The 12,354-nt window shown below is 47.6% G+C and overlaps 1 protein-coding gene across 8 annotated transcripts in view; it reads right to left on the bottom strand.

Annotated features, from left to right (window-relative positions):
* CSK (C-terminal Src kinase) overlaps nucleotides 1-9,130 on the bottom strand; it is a 76,207-nt gene extending 67,077 nt beyond the window's left edge. For 3 of the 8 annotated variants that reach the window (XM_083630538.1, XM_083630543.1, XM_083630545.1), the window contains exon 1: nucleotides 7,256-7,351. In XM_083630538.1, the coding sequence (XP_083486664.1) occupies nucleotides 7,256-7,336 (81 nt within the window). In that variant the 5' untranslated portion in view covers nucleotides 7,337-7,351. Of the gene's footprint in view, nucleotides 1-7,255 lie in introns of all 8 variants that reach the window. The other 5 variants (XM_083630540.1, XM_083630549.1, XM_083630546.1 and 2 more) reach the window with 5 other exon arrangements.
* Nucleotides 9,131-12,354: the final 3,224 nt, after the last annotated feature.

Raw genomic sequence — 12,354 nt, 5'->3', positions numbered from 1 at the left:
ACCCAGCTTCATTTAGGGCTGCAATGATTCACTAGCTAATCAGCAACACCGATCAGCTAAAAGGCTGCAAACAACTTTTAAAAAGTGTCCTGATTAAACTGCAGATTTTAAAAAAATATTGCATGACTTTACAGTAACTGTGGGTGATGGGCACCATACCAGAATATCTCTCTCTCTCTCTCTCTCTCTCTCTCTCTCTCTCTCTCTCTTCTCATCAGGATGTGCTTATCTGCGCATATCTCCAGCTCTGCATATTCCCCCCTCCCTCCTCCATATGTTAATCCTGTGTAACCCAACCTCTTCTTAATGTATTCATGATGTAATCTGTGTAACCCAACCTCTCTTTAATGTCAAAACAAAAAAATATTTTTTTCCTTCCAGTAGCACCTTAAAGACCAACTAAGTTAGTTCTTGGTATGAGCTTTCGTGTGCATGCACACTTCTTCAGATACCTGAAGAAGGTATCTGGTCTTTAAGGTGCTAATGGAAGGAAAAAAATATTTTTTTGTTTTGACTATGGCAGACCAACACGGCTACCTATCTGTCTCTTTAATGTATTCATGATGTAACTGGGATGTATTTTGCACTGTATTCTGGGACATGGAGGGAAGTTTCAAAAGTTTATGTCACCCCTTTCTCACTGTTCAATCTCGCCTTGAACCTGTTGCACAATAAACTTGGATCTTCTGCAGCTTGCTCCTGTCTCCGGCTGAGCTCATTTTTCCTCCGCAGGGACCCGCGGACTCAGTCCGACGAGCTGGGTGGCAGAGCAGCCTCGCACCCAGATTTTTACCGTAACACCAAGGTTGAGTCAGAATCTCCTTCCCTGTAATTTGAATCCGTTAATTCCCCCTAGAGCAGCAGAAAACAAGTTTGCTGCCTCTTCCATGTGACAGCCCTTCAGATATTTGAAAGTGGCTAAGAGATCTCCTCTCAGTCTTCTTTTCTCTAGGCTAAACATCCCCATCTTACCTTGGGACTCATCACAACTCCATCATCTTGACAAGGGAGGCATGAGCAGTAGAGATCATGGAGGACACCATTACTGCAGACTCAACCAGTTATGGATAGGCCACTGGTCCACCTAGCTCAGTCTTGTCTACACAGACTGCCAGTTGCTCCTCAGGAGCTCAGAGCAGGTTCTCTCCTAGTCCTACTTGGAGATACTACTGGGGATTGAATATGGGACCCTCTGCATGCCACCGTCAAAATGAGCTGGAAGAAGGAATAAAATGGGAAATAAATGCCATGGAAATTATGGTCGTTGGCGCATTTAAGCCTTGTCACGTAGGCTTCTAAGCCAGGATTCGGCCACCCCCACCAGCCAGAACAATTAGCCTGCTCCCAGTAGAGAACAGGGTGCAATGGCCTCTATTAATTTGGCGGCTAGCAATCCAAACAGAAGAACAAAGCCCGTCTCTTCCACTAACTCAGCAGGGCACAAACAAAAAGGCTTCCCTCCAACAACACAAAACAAACACCACAAGTGTGAAGCACCCAAGTGCTGTTTTAACAGAAATTGCTCTGTGGTTGCTTAGTTGCAGACAGCCTGGCTTGCATTTGCCTACTAGCAACGTGCTTTATGGAGCCTTGATTACATGGAGAGTAATTGCAGCACTCACTCACAGCACCAGGAAATCATATGGACACTGGCTTCATCTCAGGAATAGCACAGGGGCAGCTATCCCTAACGGGAGGTGGGCAAGCACCAATGAACTCTTAGCTAGGCAAGGGTCATGACATCACAAAACAGTCACATGAACTTCATTTAAGGAGCACTACCAGGATGCGATGTGGTCTAAACCACAGAGCCTAGGGCTTGCCAATCAGAAGGTCGGCGGTTCGAATCCCCGCGACGAGGTGCGCTCCCCTGGCTTGGTCCCTGCTCCTGCCAACCTAGCAGTTCGAAAGCATGTCAAAGTGCAAGTAGATAAATAGGTACCGCTCTGGCGGGGAGGTAAACAGCGTTTCCGTGTGCTGCTCTGGTTCGCCAGAAGCAGCTTAGTCATGCTGGCCACATGACCCGGAAGCTGTATGCCGGCTCCCTCGGCCAGTAAAGTGAGATGAGCGCCGCAACCCCAGAGTCGGCCACGACTGGACCTAATGGTCAGGGGTCCCTTTACCTTTACCTTACCAGGAGGCTCAGCTTCCATCAGGAATGGGGAACCTCCAGGTGTTGCTGGACTACAACTCCCAACATCCTTGACAGTTGTGCACACGAGCAGGAGCTGATGGGATTCAGGAATGCAGCAGCACCTGGAGGGTTGCAGGTTTCCCTGGTTTCCAGAGAGAGGGAACATCTCAGGCCACAGCAAAGTGCCCTATGATCTCATTGCTGGACAAGGAAGTACTGCACACAATCAAAGTTAAGATGGCTAATTGAGGAAATAGACTGCACACAACCTGGTTCAGTTGGGGTGTGCAATGTAAGGACTGATACAGGCCAATGATAGATGATAGATAAATGATAGACAGACAGACAGACAGATACAGATAATCCCTATCCTCATTCAGTTTTAACATCTCAGCAGACAGCACATATACTGCTGACTCAACAGAACACCTCTAAGCAGCTTGACAATCTAAAATGTCAATTAAAATAAACCAATTATGAGCAAGCATTTTTTAAAAAAGTTGATGCAAAAATATTAGCCAAAATAAAAATAAAACCAGGAATTTTAATAAACTTATGCACAATAAAATTACATGGTAATTTCATGGGTATGCATGCTGGCAGTGGGGAGGGTAGAAGCTTTTCAGCAGGCACCCAAAATAATGCGACGACACCACCTGGCAGAACAAACCTAACAAATTTCCTCACACTATCAGAACAGCAACCCAACTGGACCAGCACTCTGCCTTCAACAGTGGACAGATGTCTAGATGTTTGCCATAATACTGAAAGAATTGTTTTAGGATAACGTTGGGGGGAAATTTTCAAAATCATTTGGTTGATTTAGCATTCCTATTTTTCTTTAGATATTTTAGGATTTTGATGTTTAGTTGTTTGTTTTTATTTTTATGCATATATTTACTTACCATATTTCAAAATATTTAATTTTTATATATGAAGAGCTGCTAACACAGCTAACACAACTAAATATATATTAAGAACTGTTAACACAGCTAACACAACTAAATGCAAACTGTGTAAAATTATGAAAATAGTATTCATATTAGACCACATGAGAAACAGGAAGCAGGGTTTTTTTTACAAAAAAAGAAGAAAACATCAGGAGATCAACCACCTATAGATCAATAGATAGATATGGAAAGGGATGAGGCTCAGTGGTGCATCTACTATGAATGCCAAAGATCTGAGTTCAACCCTCTGATTCTCCAGTGGGGCCAGGAGAGACCCCTGTCTGAAACACTGGACAGCCACTGCTAGTCAGTGTAAGACAGTACTGAGCTAGATGGCGTGACTTGGCATACTATATATGATCCTACAGAGCTCTCAATCAAAACTCAAATACCTGCTAAAATGAATAGTCTTGGGTATCCTGCAAGGTGCAAGCAACAACTGAGCCAACCAGTTCTTCTACTAGGAGGGGACTGTCAAATCTAGGTGGGATGAAATGCCACGTTGTGCTGTTCTCAGATACTGTTTATTGCATTCAAAGCTGGGCACAAACTGCACAATGAACCTTATTTCTTTTAAATCAGAGACAGGGAATCTGTCTCCAACTCCCATCAGTCCCAGCCAGCCTAGTCAATGATCAGGGATGATGGCAGTTGGAGTCCAATAACGTCTGGAGGGCCACATTCCCCCCCCCCCCCATTTTCATTACAAGGGGCAGCATCCAACAAACATCTCGTCATAGCAAGGATTTCCAGTGCTTGCTGCTGCTGTTATTGGGAGTTGCTTTGTGTATTTTTAATGAACATATCTGTGTTTTGCAGATATGTGTTATAATATAAAATATCTTACATATAATATAAAATATTTTAAAAGGTTCCAAATTCTTTTGAGGTGTTTTGTGTAACAAGCGACTAACAAATTCAATAAATCTTGTAACTAAAAACTTTAAAAGTTACAAACCAAAAAATACTAGATCACTCAACTTATTTTTCCCCTGAATAATTTTCAAGCGACTTCCTCTTAATCTGTTGAGCATCACATTTTTATTCAGATTCAGGGACCTGCAAAAGAAGGCTCCTCAAACACCGTGTGGTGACTAACGTCTTGCAAAATGTCAAAACGATAATGCCTACATAATTTTGTGGCCACGATCCTGCCACTGAAATGTACAGCTAGTACTTCCGTAACCCAGAAGTGCACACAGGTGTCTTGAAAAACACTCCTGATCATATGTGGCTTTGTGTGAATCCACATTGGATTACGGTTACAGGTGCAGGTGGTTCCAGCCCAGAAGCTATTAAGAACATAAGAAGAGTCTGCAGAATGAGGCCAAGGGCCCATCTAGTCCAGCATCCTCTTCTCACAGGGGCCAACCAGATGCCCTAATGAGAAACTCAAAAGCAGGATTCAACCACAAGAGCAAACCTTTCTCCTCCTTGGCTTCCAGCAACTGTTATTCGAAAGTATTGCAGCCTCTTGACCATGGAGGCAGAAAATAAGCCATGGAGGCTAGAAGCCATTGATAGCCTTCTCCTTCTCCATGAATTTATTTCCCTTTTAAAGCCATTTACGGTAGGTTGGTAGCTATCACTGCCTCCTGCAGGAGTGAGTTCCACAGTTTAATTATGCATAATAATAATAATAATAATAATAATAATAATAATAAATTTTATTTATATCCCGCCCTCCCCTGGCTCAGGGCAGCTAACACCAATAAAATCACAGTAAAAACGTAACAGGGGAAAAAGATGTGGGGGGGGAACCAATTTAAAATACAGGTTAAAATGCAATTTAAAATGCAGCCTCATTTTAAAGTAGCTGATAAATCAAGACCATAAGGTGAGGGAAACATAAGGGTCAGACCAAGTCCAAACCAAAGGCCAGGCGGAACATCTGTCTTGCAAGCCCTGAAGAAAGATGTCAAGTCCTGCAGGGCCCTGGTCTCTTGTGACAGTGCGTCCCACCACGTCGGGGCCAGTGCTGAAAAGGCCCTGGCCCTAGTTGAAACCAATCTAACCTCTTTGAGGCTCCGGACCTCCAAAGTGTTGTTATTTGTGGACCTTAAGGTCCTCCACGGGGCATACCAGGAGAGGCGGTCCCGTAGGTACGTGGTACCGTAGGTAATGCATGAAGAAGTACTTTCTTCTCTCTGTCCTTAATCTTTCAACATTCAACTTCACAGGACGTTCGAGAGTTCTAGTGTTGGGAGGGATGGAGAAACTTTTCTCTTTAAATTACTTAATCCAGCCTTTGCCAACCTGGTGCCCTCCAGATGTTGTGGGCTACAATTCCCACCAGCCAGCACAGCCATGGAGGGCACCAGCTTGGCACAGACTGGATTAATCTGAAACAGATATCCAATATCTCAGTCACTCCCTCTCTAATCTATCTCCATTTGAATGAGGCAAGACAAGCCTTTGGCAAACAGACTTGAAAAGGAAAATACGGTACACAGCAGAGACTTGCAAGGCAAAACCCAACAGATCTGAGCCACGGAGTGTTCTTGACTTTGCTCTCCCAAAAGTTAGCTGCCTTCTGCCGCAGCCTAAGAGCAAGAGGCCACGTGCAGCGCAAATCAGCTGCACTTTCACTTTTCTTGCCTTTATGCATTCACCCCCCAAGAGCCCCATAATTCTTCCTTCTCACATACACACTCACAACAACCCTGTAAGGTAGGCTAGGCTGAGAAAACGTAATTGGCCCACAATTATTCCAGCTTCCCAAGCGCACGGAGATTTCAACAAGTAAGGGCTAATGGTTAGAGCACTGAGCTATGATTTGGGAGGTCCAGGTTCAACTCCCAACCAGCCATAAACCTGAGTATGGATGACCCTGCGTCAATCATGCCCAACCAACCTCACAGGGGAGCAGCCAGGCTAAACTGAGAGGGTGAGAGAACAACGCAGGGTTTGTTAGAGGAATTAAGTAAAAATAAAAACCTAACAGTAGGATTCAACTTTGTGCAAGAAAACCTTTGTTCCTGCACTGCAGGGGGTTGGACTCTGTTCTCCTTGAGGTCCCTCCCTACTCTACACTTCTATGATTATTCTGGAAACAAAACACACACATGGATCTCCCCATGCAGGTATTTAAAGGGCTGACTAAGGGCTGACTTTGGATTTTAATCCACTGCTGTATTGTTTAATGGTTGAATTGTTTTGAGCCCCACTTGATTATATATGTGTGTTACGGTTTCTTGGACACTGCCCTGAGATCCTGTAGGAGGAAGGGCAATATAGAAAAATAGCAAAGAAACAAACTTTTCAGCCCCCAATCCGACATGCATTTACCTGGAAGAAAGTGCCACTGAACAGAACGAGCATTCTTTCTGAGTAAACTTACTTTTGTGCTCTGAAAATGTCATACACACACCACAGAGTACACTTTCATAAACTAAAACCACAAATGATGAATTGTATGTAGTTAAACAGGTAAAAATAAGCTAAGGCTTGATTGGGAAAGTCTTACACATATTTCAATTCTTCCTAAAATCTCTGTTGCTCCCTTCCCCCTCCAGGGTGGCAAGAAACAGGCTTTTCCCAGGGGGGCATCAGGATTTATGGAAATTCTACACCCCCATTTTGAACAGGAATAGCAGAGAACAACTTGCAGGCGATAGTCATAAAGGGCTGCGCATTATTTAAAGTGCAATGGAGTAAGTAAGTCGTACTTCCTGATGCTCAGGGCATCTGAAAACAGGAAGAATCTAACTTGGCCTCCTATCTCCAGCAATGCAGAGCTAGCGGGGACCAGATCTTTGCCCTTCCTTTAATTTCTATGCACCCTTCTCAATCTCCAGTCAAAAACAACAACTGCCTCGAAAACATGTATGTATGCAAACATGCATGAAGAAGCCGCTCTCTGCCCTCAGCAGCAAGCCACTAATCCTGAGCGCCCAGCACCACTGAGCCCTCACAGGGGCAGCTTTAATCAGCTGTTGCCAGACCTTTAAATTAGCTGCGGTAACAATAAGCTCCCACCCACCTGTCCCTGAGCCTTTTAAACCCCTTATCCTATCAAATGCCTATTGGCAAAGGGGGGGGGGTGAGCTTTGCTGCATTGTGCCCCCGCCTGCCCCCAGGCCTGCTGGTGTGACAATGGCTGTTGTGAGGGCGGCAGCACAGATCCCTCCCTGCTGGCCGGACAAGCCACTCCACACACAATATGACTCACTGATGGTGACAATGTGCGTCTACAAAGGCCCAGCTGGGGAGGACTGTAGCACCACTGTCCGTGGGGATGGACGGCAGCCATACAAAGGCAACGTGGATCTCCAAGCCTTCTTCACACCCGTGCAGGCTCCGGCTCTGTGAGAACCCCACCAGCGGCATTTCTGCTGCCACACACACACCTCAGAAGAAAAGTTCATTGAGAACCCCCGGGGAAGTTAGGAGGGAGCTCTGCACAAGCAACACCGTGGGGCACGGAGGGAAGGGTCTGCCAGATGTGGGCAGAAAAGGGAGGGGTAACCAAGGGGTCAGACAATAAGTGGCAGGGAGGAAATGGGTGATCAGCATTCCAGGAAGCACCTACAGTATTTGTTTAATTATGTATTGCTGCTGCTGCTTATGGGCCCCCATTGTTTCTGTGTATCGTCTTGGGCTCCAGGAAATGTTCAGTTACCAAGAACCACTGAAGGGAAATTTCATTTATTCTAGGAAAGAAGGGAGGGCGAAACCATCCAACATCCAAAAGACGGCTTTTCCCCATGGCATTGATTCTCGCCTTCTACACCGCTGAGGTCCCTCCAGGAAGACCAGGTGTGATCTGAAAATATCCCTCCGCCGCTGGTCCTGCACCAGGTCATCACGAAGCCGGACATCGACATTCAAGGCACACACAGGGAGGATGCAGATCCAAAGACACCTCTGCACCTCAGCAGCCCGACGGATCTCGCCCACCCGCGAGACCCCGACGGGTCTTGCACCCAGAGAAAGGGAAGCAGCAACGGGGCCGAAGGGAAGTGGCAGGCCTCGTCCAAGTCGAGGGAGAGCGACTCTCCCGGAGGCAGCGACGCGAGACAGGAGCACGCCCCGCCGCCGCCGCCGCCGCCTCCTCGCACCCTGGGGCGGCTGATCGGCCAGCCGGCCGGCCTGCCACTTCCCTTCGGCTTCTTTTCGAAAGCCTTACGTGGGAAAGAGCGCTTTGGTGGGTGTGATGCACTTCCCCCCCCCCCGCCACGGCTCTTCCCCAGGGACTAGTCACTTGAGTGGAATATCCCCCGAGTTCCCACCCGCCTACAAAGCGCCGGAAAAAAGGCGTGAGGAAGGATGGGCAAGTCTCCCCTTTCCAGGCGGCCTGCGAGGAAGCGGGGGCAAGAACCTTTAGATCCCTACAACGCGCCGTGGGGCGGCAAGGAATCCGCGCTGCTCACCTCTCTCCAGGCTCCGTGCTGCCTCGGCGGCCCGGCTGGTCTCGGCGAGCCGCTGTGGGGTTAGTCCATGCAGCGGGAGAGCCCCCGGGGACTCGGGGCCGCAGGGCCGGAGGGGTCCCAGCAGCGGGGGCGGAGATCCAGAGATGCAGCAGGAGGAAGGCGGAGGGCGGAGGGGCGCTCGCGCAGCAGCGGCGGGACCCGGGGCGGGGGCGGGGAAACAATGTAGCGCCGCCGCCGCCGCGAACGTTCCGATTTCGAACGCCGCCGGCTCCCTTTGGAACGTTGGCGCCGCCGGAGTTCCAGGCGCGTCGCTGCAGCCTCGGAAGCGGCGCGGCGGCTGCGAGGGAAGGAGCGGCGCCCGAGGCCCCCGGCCAGGAAGGCGCTCGTCCTTCGCGTCCCACCACCGCTTGCTCTCGTCCCGCGCCCGCGCCCCAGCTCCGCCGCCGCCGCCGGGAACCTCGCAGGGCCTGGCTGCACACAGAGAGAGAGAGGGAGGAAGCCCCGAGCGGTCCTACGGCGCCTGCGCCGCCCCAGCTCCTTCCTTCCCACCATCGCCCGCCCAGCCCTCTCGGCAGCAGGTCCCTCCCAGCCGGCGGCGGAGGGAGCGCGTCACCTGCCGGCCGATAGGAGAAGCGGAGCTGCCGGGCCGGCGCGCTCGGGCTCTCTCCCGTTGAGCCGCTATGGTGGTGTATCCAGGCTCCGGGAACAACCTTTGCGGCGGGCTGTGCCGAAGTGCGGGGCTGCTGCTGGGAATAGAATATTCTGTGTTGCATCCGACTCCGTTGCGCTCAGAGTAGACCCGCCGAAATGAGTGGACATGCATTGTTCAGGACCATTCATTTCATTGGGTGCGCTCTGAGTGTGGCTGACTCACGAGACACCTCTTTGTAAGTGACTTGGAAGAAATGGGTGATCAACAAGCCAAGGAGCTTCTATTTATTTCATTATGTTTTGCTTATTATTTTTATTTATTTCATAAAATGTATACAGTGCTTGATTGTAAAAAAAAGCCAAAAACAAAACTCAAAGCAGTTTAGAAAGAGAACAAAACAATAAAATTAATCAGTGAAAAAACCTGTTTAAAACATTCAAAAGATAAAATCGGCAATAAACACACACATACATATACACACATTTGATGTGTCTTCATAGGGTTCTCTAAACAAACATGTTCTTATATCCCATCTTTCCTTCTAGGCGCTTTCCCATTTTACCCTCCCAGCAACTCTACAAAGTAGTTTAAGCTGAGAGAAGTGACTGAGCCAGCAAGCATCCTGGCTGAGTGGCGATTGGAACCCTGGTCTCTCCCAGATCCTAGTCCAGCATCCTAATAACTGCACCACACTGGCTCTCAGTTGGTGGTACATTAATGGGGAACCTTTGGCCCTTCAGTTGTTGCTGGATGAGCTCCCCTGACCCCTGACCATTGGTTATGCTGGCTGGGGCTGATGAGAGTTACAGTCCCACCTGGGTTAGAGTCCTTTTGATGATATGTGCAGCACACAACCTTGTTATTACCAACATGTGCGGCTTTCTCCAGATTGAAGTGCAGAGTGCTTGAGAACCGGGACATTTGCAGGGAAACCAAAATGCTTGTTTACAAAGCTATTGTACTACCAACCTTACTATATGCTTGTGAAACATGGACCACTTATAAACACCATCTCCAACTCCTCAAAAGATTCCATCAGCAGTGTCTCTGAATATTTTTACACATCACTTGGGAAGAACTAATATCAGTGTTCAGTGGTACCTCGGGTTACAGACACTTCAGGTTACAGATGCTTCAGGTTACAGACTCTGCTAACCTAGAAATAGTACCTCGGGTTAAGAACTTTGCTTCAGGATAAGAACAGAAATCGTGCTCCGGCGGCGGCACGGCAGCAGTGGGAGGCCCCATTAACTAAAGTAGTACCTCAGTTTAAAAACAGTTTCAGGTTAAGAACGGACCTCCGGAACGAATTAAGTTATTAACCTGAGGTACCACTGTACTGGAAGAAGCAAAGATCACCAGTGTTGAAGCAATGATTCTTCAGCATCAACTTCGTTGGACTGGTCATGTTGTGCGGATGCCTGTTGATCGTCTTCCAAAGCAACTACTCTATTCCGAACTTAAAAATGGAAAGCGTAATGCTGGTGGTCAACAAAAGAGGTTTAAAGACTGTCTCAAGGTAAATCTTTAAAAAATGTAGTATAAACACTGACAACTGGTAAACACTGGCCTGCAAGCGCTCCAGTTGGAGAACAGCCTTTACCAAAGGTGTCAAGGGCTTTGAAGACACTCGAACTCAGGACGCAAGGGAGAAATGTGCTAAGAGGAAGGCACGCTTGGCAAATCCACATCGGGATCAACTCCTGCCCGGAAACCAATGTCCCCACTGTGGAAGGACGTGTGGCTCCAGAATTGGCCTCCACAGTCACTTACGGACTTTGTTAAAACCATGTTTATGGAAGACAATCTTACTCGGCTACAAGTGATCACCAAAGAAGAAGAAGAGTCCTTCCCATCTCTGATTTACCATTGAAGGTTTTACCATTGCCATCACTCAGGTATAATACAGAGATGCAGAGCAGAAGTCAAGCTGCAACATTAGATTAATTAATCAGTTAAAATTCATTGCTATAAAAAACAGAAACAATGAACTTTCAATTGACTAAAATAGTGTGCCCTGATTAATCAATCCAGTGACACTATCTATCTATCTATCTATCTATCTCTACTTACATACAACAAGAGAGTCATACGGCACGTTAAAGCCTAACATTTATTATGGCATCAGCTTTCATGGACCACACATGAGCAGTGACATTCCACCATGCCATCTACTGCTGTGTAAGTAAGGATTGCAGCCTTGGATATATTTAATTTGGTGTCAGGCCTAAGTACAGTATATGTCAAGGTAAATGCTGTGATTCCTGCATTGCGGGACTGGATTGAACTGGATTGCATTTTGGGTCCTGTGCAGCTCTACAACTCTACTATTCTAAGCCATTTAATGTAATGAACTATCTGCAGATGGTGCACATACCTCCAACCCAATTGAATAGAGACCCTATGGCCCTTCCAGAGACTATTGTACTCCAACTCCCATCACCCCCAAGTAGCGTAGCCCACTAGTCAGGGATGATGGGAGCTGTAGTTCAGCATCGTGAGGGCCATGTGCTCTTATGCAGATCAGGAATAGGATATATTATCTGCCTGTTTGCCTGGTTTGCAGGGAATTTTGGCTAAGCAGGTAAATTTGGATTGCCTGATGGATTAATGCCTTTTCTTTCTGTAGGTTGATTATAGTGCATAAACCAACATGCAAAACAGGATCTAGAAACAGCAGCAGCTCTGTTGGCACTAAGCGCCACTGAGGATCCATGGAGGAATAAACATTGTTAAAATGTAGATGGGGTTAGGATTTGTATGAGTTTCTCTAAACTTTTTGCAAAAGTAGGTGGTTTCAGAGCTGAATGCTGCTGAGAAGAGCCACATGTTCACCCTTTCTAGGAAGAGGTGCCCCCAAATGGATCTTTTCAATTTTGTACCATCTGTACCACCCTAAATTCAGTGGTGCAGATGATGCTGAACTACAATTCCCAACAATCCGGTGTGACATGCCCTGGCCTGCATGCAGGGTGACAGGGTCCAATATCATGTGGCAGGTCACATTTGCAGATTTGCAATGCACTCCGCCCTGCATGCCAGATGACGGCGTTGTTCAACACAGAGAAGGCCATGTTGAGCAGGCATGGTGCACCCCGCCCTGTGTTGCTCAGAGACGGGTCCAATATTGCGCTGCAGGCTGTGTTTGACGTTTGCTGTGCGTAGTTCACCATGCCCTGCATGCTGGGTGACAGTGTCCCTATCGCATGGCAGGCTGTGTTTGCTGGGCATGGTGTGCACCGCCCT

Source organism: Podarcis filfolensis (assembly GCF_964270895.1).
Source record: "Podarcis filfolensis genome assembly, chromosome: 9".
In the NCBI taxonomy this organism is placed as follows: Eukaryota; Metazoa; Chordata; class Lepidosauria; order Squamata; family Lacertidae; genus Podarcis; species Podarcis filfolensis.
The sequence above is the reverse complement of the archived record's forward strand: the minus strand, read 5'-3'. Positions and strand labels throughout refer to the sequence as shown.